The sequence below is a fragment of the Mesocricetus auratus genome, unplaced genomic scaffold (assembly GCF_017639785.1).
Source record: "Mesocricetus auratus isolate SY011 unplaced genomic scaffold, BCM_Maur_2.0 Super-Scaffold_100041, whole genome shotgun sequence".
Classification (NCBI taxonomy): domain Eukaryota; kingdom Metazoa; phylum Chordata; class Mammalia; order Rodentia; family Cricetidae; genus Mesocricetus; species Mesocricetus auratus.
The window spans coordinates 5579588-5593008 of NW_024429218.1; the positions used below are offsets into that span (position 1 = coordinate 5579588).

At 45.8% G+C, this 13421-nt stretch overlaps 1 protein-coding gene across 2 annotated transcripts in view; it reads left to right on the forward strand.

Annotated features, from left to right (window-relative positions):
• The window catches only part of Slc10a7 (solute carrier family 10 member 7), a 224157-nt gene that overhangs the window by 167022 nt on the left and 43714 nt on the right, over positions 1 to 13421 (forward strand). For both annotated transcript variants that reach the window (XM_013118862.3, XM_005077735.4), the window contains one exon: positions 9328 to 9411. In XM_013118862.3, the coding sequence (XP_012974316.1) occupies positions 9328 to 9411 (84 nt within the window). The remainder of the gene's footprint in view (positions 1 to 9327; positions 9412 to 13421) is intronic.

Consider the following 13421-nt stretch of genomic DNA (forward strand, 5'->3'; position numbering starts at 1 on the left):
CGGAGGCGCTGAGAGGCGTGAGCCCGCCGGATTTATAGGCGGTGGCCTCACATTCATTTTTGTTTTCAGTGGCCGGTGTCTATCAGGGTGATATCTTTTTCCTCATACCGTGCCACCTCCTCCTCTAGACCACCTTCTTCGCTAGAATCCAGAGTGTCAGAATCAGAATTATCTAGCTCCAAGGCTTCTAGCTCTACTGCAGGGTATAGACTAGATTCTGGCTTTTCTTTTTCTTAGATTTGTTAAGGGGTGAATGATAACTCCCTTCTTTCTCTCCCCCTTTCTTAACTTCCTGGGGAGGGCCTTTTTCTTAGACATGTCTTTTCTTTTGCGAGCTCCCATTCTCTCACTCCGTTCAGTTTCTGACATGCTATCCTGAACTTCCTCTAAGGTTCCCTGACTTTCTATTATAGCAGGGTGACAGGCCTCATCCTCCAAGCAGTTTTTAACTAGCTTCCAAATGGCTTTGGTACCTAAGCAGAGATCTCCTTCTGCATGCTTCCTGTCTAGTTCTTTACCTAGCTTGTTCCATGAGGCCACAGTGAGGGACCCGGAACAAGCATACCATGGTGCCACTCTATCTACCTCCTTCACAAAATTTTGAAGTGTTCGTGGTGCAATTTTAAGATCTCTTTGTTTTAGCACAGTCTGTAAGGCTGTAACCACTGACTGTGACGACCCCATCGCGCTGACAGCTTATCTAAAAAACGCGCTCAACTCCGTTACCAGACTGACAGCACCAGACTGACAGCACCAGACTGACAGCACCAGACTGACAGCACCAGACTGACAGCACCAGATGGACAGCGCCAGATGGACAGCGCCAGACGGACAGCGCCGTTCTGTCAGCACCAGCCACGATGAAGGAGAAGGACAAACAGGACTAGCACCAAAGCCTCCACTGACCCGTCCCACGGTGATGACAAACTAAGGCCAAAGTCGAGAAAAGGGTTGTTCAGGATAAAGCATACCTCTCTGAACCTACGTCCCTGCAGTTCTGAATCCGCCCCGTTTTCCGAGGGGTCTCCCGCGGCGCCGGCGATGTTGAAGAGTTCCCGGGTTTCGGCACCAGATGTCCCGCGCTACCGTCTCGCCAGCAAGAACGACGCAGAACACTCGGATCCTTCTGCAGTAAAGCTTTAATGCATCTTGAGAGATAGATGATCAGCTTCTTAGAGGGAGACCCCAAGCTAAGAAACCCAGCCCCTTATATAAGCCTAGGAGCTCCGAGTGAGATGTGTAGAGCCGGGATTGGTGGTTTGCACATCACCCCAGATGACGTCACGGGAGAGGCACAGTTTAAACGGTTAACTCCAACTGACAGCGACAGTTAACTCCAACTGACAGCGACAGTTAACTCCAACTGACAGTGGATGTCAGCGCCATCTTCTAACGGCAATAGCGATAGCGAGGGCGGCTCCTCACACAAAAACATATATCAAAAAGATTTCTGATTTGATTTTAAAAGGAAAATTAAGACTTCGTCAACTGACAGGAATGGACCCAGCAGAAATCATAGTACCTTTAACTAATGAGGAAATGTCCTCCGTATGGAAAGATAATGAGTATTGGCAAAGAGCTTGCAGTGATTTGAGGGGAAAGATTAGCAACAATTATCCCTGAAACGAGAGAGTAAAATTCACAAAGAAAACCATTTGAATCCTTCTGCCCATTGTAAGGAAAACACCAACCTTTGGAGTCCCTACATTCTACAGTGATGCAGACAATTCAGGTGAGGCAGGATATAAATCAGGAAATATAAGTAAAGTGGTTCAAACCCTTATAACTCCGTGCAAAAGGCAGAATTGTATGCCATTCTCATGGTACTGAATGGATTTTAAAGAACCTCCCAGTATAGTTACCAACTCTCAGTATGCAGAGAAGGTCGTCTTACACATTGAAACTGCTGAATTTATTCCTGATTATACAGAATTAACTTTGTTATTTATACAATTACAGGAAACAATCAGGAATAGGAATTATCCTATATATATATATATAACACACATCAGATCCCATACGGGTCTGCCAGGCCCTCTAGCACAAGGTAATGATGAGATTGATGGATTATTAATAGGAAGTGTGCTGGAAGCCACAGAATTTCAAAAAAAAAAAAAAAACACCATGTGAATAGTAAAGGTTTAAAAAAGGATTTTTCCATCACTTGCCAACAAGCTAAGGAAATTGTAAAAAAAGTCCTACTTGTTTCTTCTATAATCAAACTCATTTACCAGTAGGAAGTAACCCTAAAGGTATACATAGAAATGAAATCTGGCGAATGTATGTGTTTCATTTTGCAGAATTTGGAAAATTAAAATATGTACACCATACAATAGACATATTTCCAGGATTTCAATGGGCAGCTGCTCTGTGCCTTTGTTGCGAGTGTTGAGAAGAGAAGAGTCACTTGGATGATTCTCTGTGGCCTGTGGCTCAATCATCCACCCTGTCTACGCCCACCCCACCCGCAAGGAAAGGAGAACCCAGCTCTGGCTTCCATTCCTGCCTTGCCTACCTTCTGAGCCTTGTGGAATCACTGTGCAGCAGAGTGGAAGGGATCAAATCCTGCTTTTGTTACTTTGTAGCTACAGTGACCATGTCCAGTTTGTTCAACTGTTAGCCACTGAAGTGGGATTAATAGTTAGACCTATTTCACAGGGTTTCTGTGAGTGCCAAACTGTCTAACACATATTAGCATATAGACCACTGTCAACCACATGGAAGTCTACTAGAAGTCTACAGTCAATGCTGCTGTTGTACTCATGATGACTGGGCAGAGGGAGGCCAGTCTGATCCTCTCTTGGGTCTGTGAGCTACATAAGACTTTGTCACTTGCCTCAGAAATGTTAGGGGAATCCAAAGACCACACCAGTCCTCCTTTCTCCCGTGCATTATAAGCTTTCAAACACTGGCACATCTCTTGAGCACCTGGTGCACATTGGATTTGTGATTCTCTAAGTGTGAACCCAGCAGCACGTGTGGCTGTGGCAGCTGAGACCTTAGGAGACACTCTGGTCCTGCCAGGGCCCATCTCTGTCACTCAGATGTCTGGACCAAGCAGTCTGGCCGAACTCAGCCTCCTGTTGTTTCTGAGCGGTTCCCTAGTTGTAACCATGAGCAGGTCAGCGGTGCAGCCTTCCCTGGAAAGACATACTCGGAGATGAGCAGTTTGGGATTCTGAGCAGTACGGTGGAACTGTGGCCCGCAAAGGAGACAGAGGAACTCAGCATTTTGAAGGAGTGCTGAGAAGAATTCCTAAGAAAGTAAGATTTAAACTGCATCCAGCTGTCAGTGGGAAGGGACATTCGCGTTACAGGGTGATGGCCAGGTCTGCTTACAAACCCATCTTTCTTTTCTTTTTTTCATTTAATTTTTTATTCTTTTGAGAGTCATTTCCACTCCTCCGCTCTCCATTCCAACTGTCCCTATGATTCCCTGACCCCTTCCCAAATTCATGACCTGTTCTTTAATCACACACACACACACGTACACACACACACACACTCATCTTTGATCCCTACAGGAGTGACTGAACATAAAGGACTTAAATTCTCGTATATTATTTTATGTATCATTTCTTCTCAGTATAAACTACGAAAGCTTTGTGGCACAATATTTTTGCAAGAAGTGAAGTGCTAACGGAGCTGTTTGTTGAGCATGCTGCATCTTCAAATCTGGCACTGTGACATGTGTTGTCTCTGAGATCCAAGCTGCATGCTTGTATAAGTTGGTCCTGAATTAGTTTGTACCGCTAATATAATAACTGCTTAGCTAGCTTAGCAGTGGAGGAAGCTGTCCATGATTCCCAGGGCCCTTTTGTCCACATCGGGATCCCCATTAAAATGTAAAGAAGCAAATATCCCGACGGCAGAGATCAGGCCTGTCACAGAATGGTTGGAGCTTCTAGTTTTTTCACCATGTTCTAGTGTGCTGTCCTCTGCCAGGAGCAGCAGAAACCCTGCCAGGGACACCTTTGAATCTTCACACTGATCGCACAGTGTCTTGTGGCCAAGTCTAAAGGAAGGACTCGTGTCACATCAGACTCCAGCACCAAGGTCCCCTTCCCTTCTCAGCCAGTGTCTCTGCCTCCCTCCGTCTGCCTCTAGAAACCCAGTTCATTACATCCCGGGATAGAGTGGTCTCGTCGATCACCTGAGGACTCCGAGGAGGGGCTTTCTAACCTGTGTTTCCTGTTACGTGGTTCAAGGGACTCAGGTGTCCTCAGCCTCAGTGTGTTCTACTGCCCTCTCTTATTGTGCGGTTCCTAAATAGTAAGTGGTGAATGGAGCAATTAAAATACGTGGTATATAAAAAATATTAGTGAAACGTTTCCTTTATTTCTGTTAGCCTTCAGAAGGAATGTGGCGACTAAACTAGTCAGGAAAACACTCTGCCGTTGATTTACATATCTCTAACACTTAAACGTTTTAAAATGTGAATAAAGTTAGGGAGAAGGGGCACCAGGAATGTGTGTGCTGAGCCCTAAGATTGCAGCAGGGATTGTCTTTACCCAGCAGTCATAGCCAGAATCCTGCTGCTTCTTCAGACACTGACCCTCGTGCATCGGCATTGAGTAGACATCCAGACTTCAAAACTTCAGGGTCTGAAGTTTAGCAAGTACCTTAATCGTTTGTTTTTTTTTTCTCCCTTGGTTTCATCCATTGCATCAGGAAGAAATCTGGGGTTAGTATTTGTGAGGCAAGCCTATTTGTTGAGCACTCTGCTTCAAGGACATGCTTGCCAGAAAATGGGAAGTAGTCATCACTCTGACAATTCTAGTCCTACATAGACGTCAGTCCCTCCAGTCCAGGGTTGACGGACCAGAGATGCTGTGCACACATCTTCCTCAGCCTTAGACTCTCTGCATATTCTTTACTCCGTGTTGGTTGTGCAGGAAAGGGAACCAGAAGCCATGGTTTGGGGAAAGGTTAGATTAACAGCCAGTAGTTAGTGCAGAAGCTGGTGTTAAATGAGCATGGGTCCCTGATAGGTGGGACACACAGTCCTGACATCTTGAATGTGTAAAGATTGTGGCTAAGGGTGGTAACCAACTTTATGAAATTTACTAGAGTGAGGAAAAGACTTTTTTACTTACTTTTTTTTTCATTATTGAAAACAGATTTTTAGTGGGATTGCTTTGAGTTTCTGTCTATTTAGGTTGATGTTGGCTGTGGGCTTGCTGTAAATCGCCTTTATTATGCTAAGGTATGTCTTTTGTATCCCTAGTTTTTCAGTACTTTTATCATGAAAGATGTAGGATTTTGTCAGAGGCCTTTCCTGCACTTATTTATGTGGTGGGTTACATTTATCAGTTACCTCTTGCACTATCCCTGCCTATTTGTCATGGCGGACGGTCTTTTTATGTCCTGTATTCAATTTGCAAGTGTTTAACTGAGAATGTTTGCATATATGTTCATAAGGGAAATTGGTCTGTAATTTTCTTTTCTTTGTTGGGTCTTTGTGTGGTTTAGGTATCAAGGTAACTCTGGTCTATTATAAAGAATTGGCAATGTTCCTTGTGTTTCTGTTTTGTGAAATAACTTGAGGAATGTTGCTGTTAATTGTTGTGGTAGAATTGTGTGATAAAACCATCTGGCTCTGGGCTTTTTTTGGTTAGGAGGCATAATTGTTACATATGTTTCTCTAGGGGTTATAGGTCTGTTTAAATTGCTTATCTGATTTTGATTTAACTTTGATATGTGGTATATGTTAATAAAATTATCCATTTCTGCTAGGCTTTGCAACTTGGTGTAGTACAGGTTTTTAACAAGTGTGTCTTTATGATTCTCTGGATTTCCTTGGTATCTCTTGTTATATCCCCCTTTTCATCTCTAGATTTGTTAATTTGCATATTCTGCCTCAGCCTTTTAGTTAATTTGGCTAAGATTTTATCAATCTTAATGATTCTTTGCAAAGAACCAATTCTTTGTTTCATTGGTTCTTTGTATTGTTTGTTGTGATTGTTTTTATTGAGGGGGGGGTCGAGACAGGGTTTCTCTGTGTAGCTTTGGAGTCTGTCCTGGAACTAGTTCTGTAGACCAGGCTGGTCTCGGACTCACAGAGATCCACTGCCTCTGCCTCCTGAGTGCTGGGATTAAGGGGGGGGGTGTGAATGTTTTTTTTTTAAATTTCAGTTTGATTATCTCTTGTCCTCTACTCTTTTGGGGCGTTATTTCTTCCTTTTGTTTTAGCGCTTTCAGATGTGCTGTTCAGTTAACTGATAGGCCTCTCCAGTTGCTTTTACGTAGGCACTCAGGCGCCGTGAGCACCGCTCCATTGTGTTCCATAAGTTTGAGTGCTTTGTATGTTCATTTTCATTCAACCCATTTTCCACTCACTAGTGTGCTGTTCAGTTTCCGTGAGTCTGTGAGCTTTCTGTTGTCTCTGTTGCTGATATGCACATTTACTCTGTGGTGGTCAGAGAGAATGTAGCGGTAATCCCAGTGTTCTTACCTCTGTTGAGACTTGCCTTGTATCCAAGAATGTGGCCAGAGTTGGAAAGTGCCGTGAGCAGCTGAGAAGGTATATCCTTCCGTATTTGAGTGCAATGTTCTGTAAATATGTTAGGTCCGTTGCATTTATGATGTCAGCTCCAGCATGTCTCTGTTTAGTTTTTTCTGGGTGACCTGTCTAGTGGTGAGAGTCGAATATTGAAATCAGTGTGTGAGGGTCAGCATGTGACTAGCTGTAGTAATGTTCCTTTTACAGACTTGGGGGCTCTTGTGTTTGGTGCATAGACGTTTGGAATAGCTACTTGTTGAATTTTTTGAGTATGTAATGCCCCTCCCTATCTCTTCTGATTAGTTTTGAAGTCTGTTTGGTCAGATATTAAAATGACTGTACCAGCTTGTTTATTAGTCCATTTTCTTTGAATGTCTTTTTCCATTTGTTAAGCTTCAAACCCAGAACCAACAGCTGAGGTACCTATTTAGCATATCCAAGTGGACCTGGCTGCCAGGTCCTCCCAGCGTCCCTCGGTCCCTACTGTTACAGAGTGTAGTTGGCACACCTAGCCCTCTACCCTAAACTCTCCAGCGGCTCTTCCCTCTATAATGTGGACATTTTGGTTGCCCACCCCGTTTGACCATTGGGCTCCTGGCTGCTGACCTGGTTCTCCTCTCTGCCCCTTTTCTTCCCCTCCCCATCTCCCTACATGGTCCGGCTTAGTCTGATCGCGTTCACTTTGGACTCCCCCAGATGTCCCTGCCTTTGCTGTCTCTCCCACTATCTATACTGAAGTTTCCCCTCCATCATACCTAGGAGCAGTCATGCCTTTTCCTTTCCTTTTTATTTCTTTTTTCTTTTTGATGTGGGAAAGGAAACAGTACTAGCTCCGGACCCCCAAGATCAAGTTCTCAGCACAAAAGAGGTTCATTTGCCTAGGGGGACAGAGGGCAGGGATAAGGCACAAAGACAGGAGAGGGGGGAACAAGGGAGATGGGGGAGGAATGTGTGTCCTGGGGAGTCAGGAGCAATGTCTAAGGACGGCCTCTGGATAGAGAGGAGACAGCGGTGGCACATAGGAAAATGGCGGTTTATAAAGGTTAAGGGGGAAACCCTGTGTTAGGATGAGGCATTTCACTTTAATTGAGCATGTTAATTAGGTGAGCCAAAGGGGGCTTCTGATCACTGGACTTCAATACTTTGACAGCTGGACCTTGGTAGTCAGTCTCAGGAGGAGGAAGAGGTCAAATAAGGGAATAGGCCTTGGTGGCTGGCTTTACGGATATGATCTAACGGCTTTTAGCAAGGCAGAGGAATGGGGAGAAGGGCATGGCCTGCCCGAGCCAAGCTCACCATACTCAGGCCAGCTAGAGTCCCTTCAGTGGGGCATGACTGTGTGCCCAGAACTTGGGAGGCTGAGGCAGGAGAATCTTGAGTGCAAGGCTTAGCTTAGTGGTATAGTAAATTCTAGGATAGGCTAACCTACTCAGAAAGTCCTGCATCAGATCCAGCAGACATCAGGCAAACCCCGGGTCTACATCATTTCATTCTGAGCTGGTGGTGCCACACAGCTAAGTACTTGGTTTGTTCTGACACTCTGCCCTCATCCTCGCTGCCTCATTGTTGACTGACTAAATTATTTCCCAAATGGCATTTCTGTTTGAGATCCAGCCTATAGGAGGATGAAAAGCAAGTTTCACGGGCAAAGGAGAGTGTGGCTTGGAAGGACTTTGTTACAGAAAGGGCTGAAGAGGAAGGTGGGCATGTATGAACTGGGCTGTCACTAATCCCGAGAGGTTTGAATGCCGGGAGGAGAACGTTCCCAGGGAAACTGATTCTTGAAAGTTGAGGCCAACATGACCATGTATACAGATGGACATCAAGGCTGTGGCAGATATCTATAAAGCTGAGACGGTAACTGTTGGAAACAGAATTCAAAAGGCAACGGGGGAGAAAACTAGGACTTACGAGCCTTGGCAGGGCACGCAACTTTTAAAACAGGTGTATTGAAATTTTAAGTTGAAAAGTAGAAGACTGCAGAAATGACTGGTAGGTAAAGAGCTTGCCGCGCAAGCGTTAGGACCTGAGTTCAAATCCCCCGAACTCTTATAAGGTTGAACACAGTAGTGTATGTCTATAATCCCGGCTGGGAGGGCGAGAATGGAGAATCCCCAGTAGCCTGCCCACCAGCTAGCCTAATATTCACCACAGCAGGGAACAGGAGACCCTGTCTCAGGCAAAGTGAGAAGCAGGGACCAGTGTCTGAGGCGGTCCTCTGAACGCCACACACACATCGTGGTGCACATACATCTGCCTTCCCACCCTCACATGCACGTACTGTACACACACAGAGGTTTTAAAAGAGAAAAAGAAGCTATGTTTTGGATTTCTCTCATTTGCTAGAATTTGTGTAATAATGAATTGTAAAGGATCTAGGATTCATTGTCTTTGACTTAAGAAAAGTTAGAAAATTTTGCATCAATAAACATATTATCCTGATAAGAGAATGAGGCATTTGCTTATTCTAGGAATCTACAAATGGATGAAATAATCACATTATGACTGTAGGTGAACTATCATGGTATATGTAGAATAACTCTTCAAGAGTGTATAATAAAAAGTAACTTAGGGTGATTATGGAACTTTAATTTTTTTCCTTAATCTTGATTTTCCAATAGAATTATGTGTTAAAATATTTAATAATCTATGTTAAATTTAGAAAATCAGAGATAACTTCACTTGCTCTTCAGTGATTACTGCCAAATTTTTGGTGCTTGTGAAAGAAGTTTATGGAAATGAATTAACTTATCGTGTTACTGACTTAACAGCAACATTTCCTTACTGAGCCAAAGGAACTCTAACTTGCGTCCTCCTGTTTTCCAGCTCGGCTCGTCCTCCTCTGTGCCTTTTACATCAATTTTCTCCCAGCTGTTTGTGACGGTCGTGGTGCCTCTCATCATTGGGCAGGTAAGGGCCTAGCCGGTCTCTCCCGGGCAGATTGCACTGGGAATTCTTAGGTGAAGGCAGACTATGAGAAGGGAGGAGTAAAAGTGCATCCTTTCTGTTCTTAGTTCGCATTAATCCGCTTCATAGTTGGCTTTCTGCATAAGAACCTGTGAACAGACTCCAGCTGTGTCTGAGAGCCTTCCTTCTTAAACAGCAGGCACGCCTCTATAGTGCTTCCTAAGACATTGCCAGAAACCCATTTATGAGTGTACGTATGTAAAACGAGGGTCTTCTCTGGCTGTTAATTTGGGGTTTAAATCACGAGAAGCCGCAGTCATGGAGAGTAGAGTTCGTAAAGGAATGAATGCAGAATGTCTTAGAGAAATGGTATGCCACACGTTCACAGACTATAAGAGCAACTAAACCCTAAATTTATTTCTCCCCTTCATTTGCTAGATGGCCTTGGTCAGGTTATTTTATCTTCCTAGCACCCAGTCACAATTTATTAAATATTATAATTATAGTAGCTCTCAAAATATTATTGTAAGGGTGAAATGAAATGTTGATGGGTGTAAAGTTCTTAGAGTATCATCTGACACACTCAACTCCAGTCGTCATCATGATTGCCTGTGTGTACTGGACAGGAAGCCATGCTTTTAAATGTCTTCCATACATATGGTATCCATACAGCTGGCACTCAGTACTGTCTTAGTGGAGTTCTAGGGCGGGGTTCTGAGACAGGGTCTGCAGGAAGTGTATAAGAGTGACGGCGGCAAGGTAAGAAAGAGAGTCTTCCCAGCAAAGATTCCCACAGCTCCCATGCGGAGCTCTGGGGCCGATCCAACCCCTCAGAGCAAAGAGTGTGTAGTCTTCATACGTTCCGGGCTTTCCAGCTAGCCTCACTCACTCCTAGGGGTTGTGAGCAGAACAGCTAGTCCCATGCAGAGCACCGTAGCATCCGCTGCGCGGACACTCTAAATTCCGTTTGCACTTAGAAAATAGACCAAATTTAGCATAATTGGGGTGATCCAAAAGCAATAACATTTGAAAAATACACCCCATGCCTATCAGTTAGTGAGGGTTCTAAATACACCCCATGCCTATCACATAGTGAGGGTTCTAAATACACCCCATGCCTATCACATAGTGAGGGTTCTAAATACACCCCATGTCTATCACATAGTGAGGGTTCTAAATACACCCCATGCCTATCACATAGTGAGTGTTCTAAATACACCCCATCCTATCACTTAGTGAGGGTTCTAAATGCACAGCACCCCCTGCTGCCTCGGTAGCCTTCGCCCCACTTCTTACCCCGCCTCCCGGGGCATTTCTCGGTTTCTGTTTATTCCTTCTGATGGGGTGTCCTTGGCCACCCTCCCACCCCAGGGTGTCCCAGACTCGATGCAGTTTAAGCCACCTCTCCCTTGAGCGCTGTGAGTTCCCTCAGCTTCATCACTGTAGCACTGCCCTAGCTTCCTGTCTTCGCCCCTCCCATGATGTCTGGAAGCCATGTTTGTTTTGTTTCCCGTTGCAGCTGTGGGTCCAGTAAGATATGTTGAATGAATGAATGAATGAATGGATGAAAACAAGATTCTGTTTGCGAGCAGTGTGCACTTGGTCTGGTTGAGGCGTAGGCGCACCTGCTGCCCCATGTCTCCACCGTGAGTAACATCAATGTGCATTCGTGTCCCCCTAGTAACTTGAACCATGTACTTCTCTTAGTGGATCTTAGAAATATCTGTATTAACGATAAATACTTGACTTAACACATGGACAAAAGCACTTGTGCCCACATAATACAGTTTTAAAACATAGCGTGCTATCTGTCATGTATGTCAAGGGTCTCCACCCAGAGAGGACATGGGTTGTTAGATTGCTCATCCTATGTGTCCAGTAGTAAAGCATTCAGTAGACAGGGTCAAAAAGTAGTATATTCTGATCACCATCTCCCCGCCCGCATCTCCTCCCAGATCTTCCTGCCACCCACCCATCCAACTGTACACCCAAACAGGTCAAACCAGCAAACCAGAATAAAACAAAGCAAACAGAGAACAGGAAGGAAAAATCACTGAGAAGTATGCGCGCGCGCGCACACACACACACACACCCGTATACACACACACACACACCCATAAAGACACAAAATAAGCAACCACAGTAGATAAGCAAAAGACAAGTGAGGTTAAAAAAAGCCTAAACAAAGCATTATGAGACAGAGCATCTCCAAAAGTACTGTTGGGTCGTCCAACTACTGCTGGGCATGGGGCCTTGTAAATTGACACTCAGCTGGGGAAAACTAATTTTTCCCTTGTGAGGTTCTCCGTTGGAAATGACTCTGGGTTAAGGGTGAGAGCTGGTATCCATTTCTCTTCTCAGAGCTGGGCCCCATCGGGCTGTGACGCGTACAGTATGGCTGGCTCTTTATTACACCTCTTGTTAACCAGCCTTCCTTTGGTGGCCTCACGTGACCAGGGACCCTGCACACTCGCATCTTCCCGCCCCTCTCTTGAATGCTAATCTTAGTAGTGGGCATTCACCAGCACCTCCTGCTCCTCACGTCCTGCCCCCGCAATCCAGGAAGTCACCAAATGCCACCCTTTCTCTCTCCAGGTCTTTCCCAGCTCGGTGTCTGCAACACCATCCCGTGTGAGAGAGCAGCATCCCTGGTTATCTCTTGTCTAAGTCATCAACCCCCCAACCTGATCTCTGTCCCAGGTGTCCTCCAGTTCCCACCCAGGTCCCTCTGCTCACGGGGCTCCTCACGGGGCTCCCATGTCATCTCCTTCCCCGCACGGTTCATAACTTCACAGTTCGGCTCCCCCTGCCCCTGCATGTTCTGTTCTGCAACACCCCCTCTCACAGGCTCTTCTCCTGTGTGTGCTGCACTCCTGCAGCCCCAGTGCAGTCCCCCACCCCCCGGGCAGGGGCCTGCCCCCACTCCCCTGGCCTCCAGTTCACCCATGGCGGGCTGGCTCAGCATGCACTTACCGAGAGATGGTCGTGTGTTTAAACCTGAAGCAGAGACTAGTCCCTCTTAAGGTTTTCTGTCTCCTGCCGTCCATCTTTGTTTGCTGAGTGTGTCAGTCAGCCTGAGCGGTGAGCTCCACAGGCAACTGCTCCCAGGTGTACTGAGTCGCATGTTCAGTAGTGGGATTTAACCTATACAAGAAGGTGGACAGAGAAACTTCAGACTCACCCACAGTGGGCCCAGCACTCACTTTCCAAGACTGCCATGTGTTCAGCGTTATGTTTTTAGGTCTGTATGTAGTAGCTACAAGATAACAATGACTGCTTCTTTCTCAGAAGTCGCCTGCCAAACATGTCCTGAAAACAAAGCGAGGTACGGTTGTCCCTCAGGATCTAAGAGGATTGGTTCCAGCGTCCCTACAGACAAAATCTAGGGGTGTTCAAGTCTTTGTGCATGGCGCATATACATCCTCTACAGATTATTTATAATACTACCTAATCAATACAATTCAGATGAGGTGTGGCTATTTAAAGAATAATAAGGAGAACAAGCCTGCACAGGTTCATTCTGGAAGCAATTTTTTGCAGATCCTTTTAGTTTACGAACCCACAGGCACAGAGGGCCAGGTCTAGGGCCAAACGAAAGAGAGGGGTGACTCCAGCAGTGCATTGCATTAGTCGAGCACTGTCCCTGGGAGAGTGAGCCTCAGAGCCCTGAGAGCTACAGAGAGCCAGGTGTCTGGGACAGGCTCATAGCCTTGGCCACCTCGCTCCCGTGAGCACACCTTTCACAATCAGCCCTGTCATGCAGGCTGCATCATGGATGAGGATGCCACACCTCCAACAGTGCTCATCTTAGAGCGTCAGAGGCACGGCTGCGCGCTGGCCACCACAGTGTTGAGACAGACAGAAATGCGGTGTTTTAAGGAAGGGCTTCCTTCCCTAATGAGCAGGAAAGAGCTTCTAAACCAGCAGCAGGCCTGTGTGACTGAGGGTCTGTCCAGGGCAGCTCACTGCTCAGGCTCATCCGTGCTCATCCAGTAACTCTTCAGCCCGAGAGC